Source organism: Calidris pugnax, unplaced genomic scaffold, assembly GCF_001431845.1.
Source record: "Calidris pugnax isolate Ruff unplaced genomic scaffold, ASM143184v1 scaffold337, whole genome shotgun sequence".
NCBI classification, from domain to species: Eukaryota; Metazoa; Chordata; class Aves; order Charadriiformes; family Scolopacidae; genus Calidris; species Calidris pugnax.
The window spans coordinates 271,209-271,797 of NW_015091098.1; the positions used below are offsets into that span (position 1 = coordinate 271,209).

The 589-nt window shown below is 63.3% G+C and overlaps 1 protein-coding gene across 1 annotated transcript in view; it reads left to right on the top strand.

Moving 5' to 3' along the window:
• The window catches only part of PGAP3 (post-GPI attachment to proteins 3), a 23,203-nt gene extending 23,176 nt beyond the window's left edge, over nucleotides 1–27 (top strand). Inside the window, 1 exon segment of the mRNA XM_014957912.1 lies at nucleotides 22–27. Within this exon segment, the coding sequence (XP_014813398.1) occupies nucleotides 22–27 (6 nt within the window).
• Nucleotides 28–589: the final 562 nt, after the last annotated feature.

Below are 589 nucleotides of genomic sequence, written 5' to 3' on the forward strand. Positions count from 1 at the left end.
CACCCTCCTCCCTTAAAACAGCCTTAAAACTGGGTGCCCCAGTCTTGCCCACCGGGTGGTGCGTGCCCCCCCTCTTTTCAACCTGGGGTTTTGGGGGTCCCTCTGTTTCCCTTGGGGTGCCCACCCTTGGAAATGAGGTACCTCAGGGTGGTGGGTGCCCCCCTCTTGAACCCGGGGGTTCTGGGGGTCCCTCTGTTTCCCTTGGGGTGCCCACCCTTGGAAATGAGGTACCTCAGGGTGGTGGGTGCCCCCCTCTTGAACCCGGGGGTTCTGGGGGTCCCTCTGTTTCCCTTGGGGTGCCCACCCTTGGAAATGAGGTACCTCAGGGTGGTGGGTGCCCCCCTCTTGAACCCGGGGGTTCTGGGGGTCCCTCTGTTTCCCTTGGGGTGCCCACCCTTGGAAATGAGGTACCTCAGGGTGGTGGGTGCCCCCCTTTGAAATTAGGGTGCTAAGGGCCCCCCTTTGGTCCAGGGGGTTCTCAGTGCCCCCCTTCTGTTTCCCATGGGGTGCTGGGGTCCCCTCTCTTGCCCACGGGGTGTGCAGGGACCCCCCCCATCTTGAAATAGGGGTGCTGGGGGCCCCCTTTGGT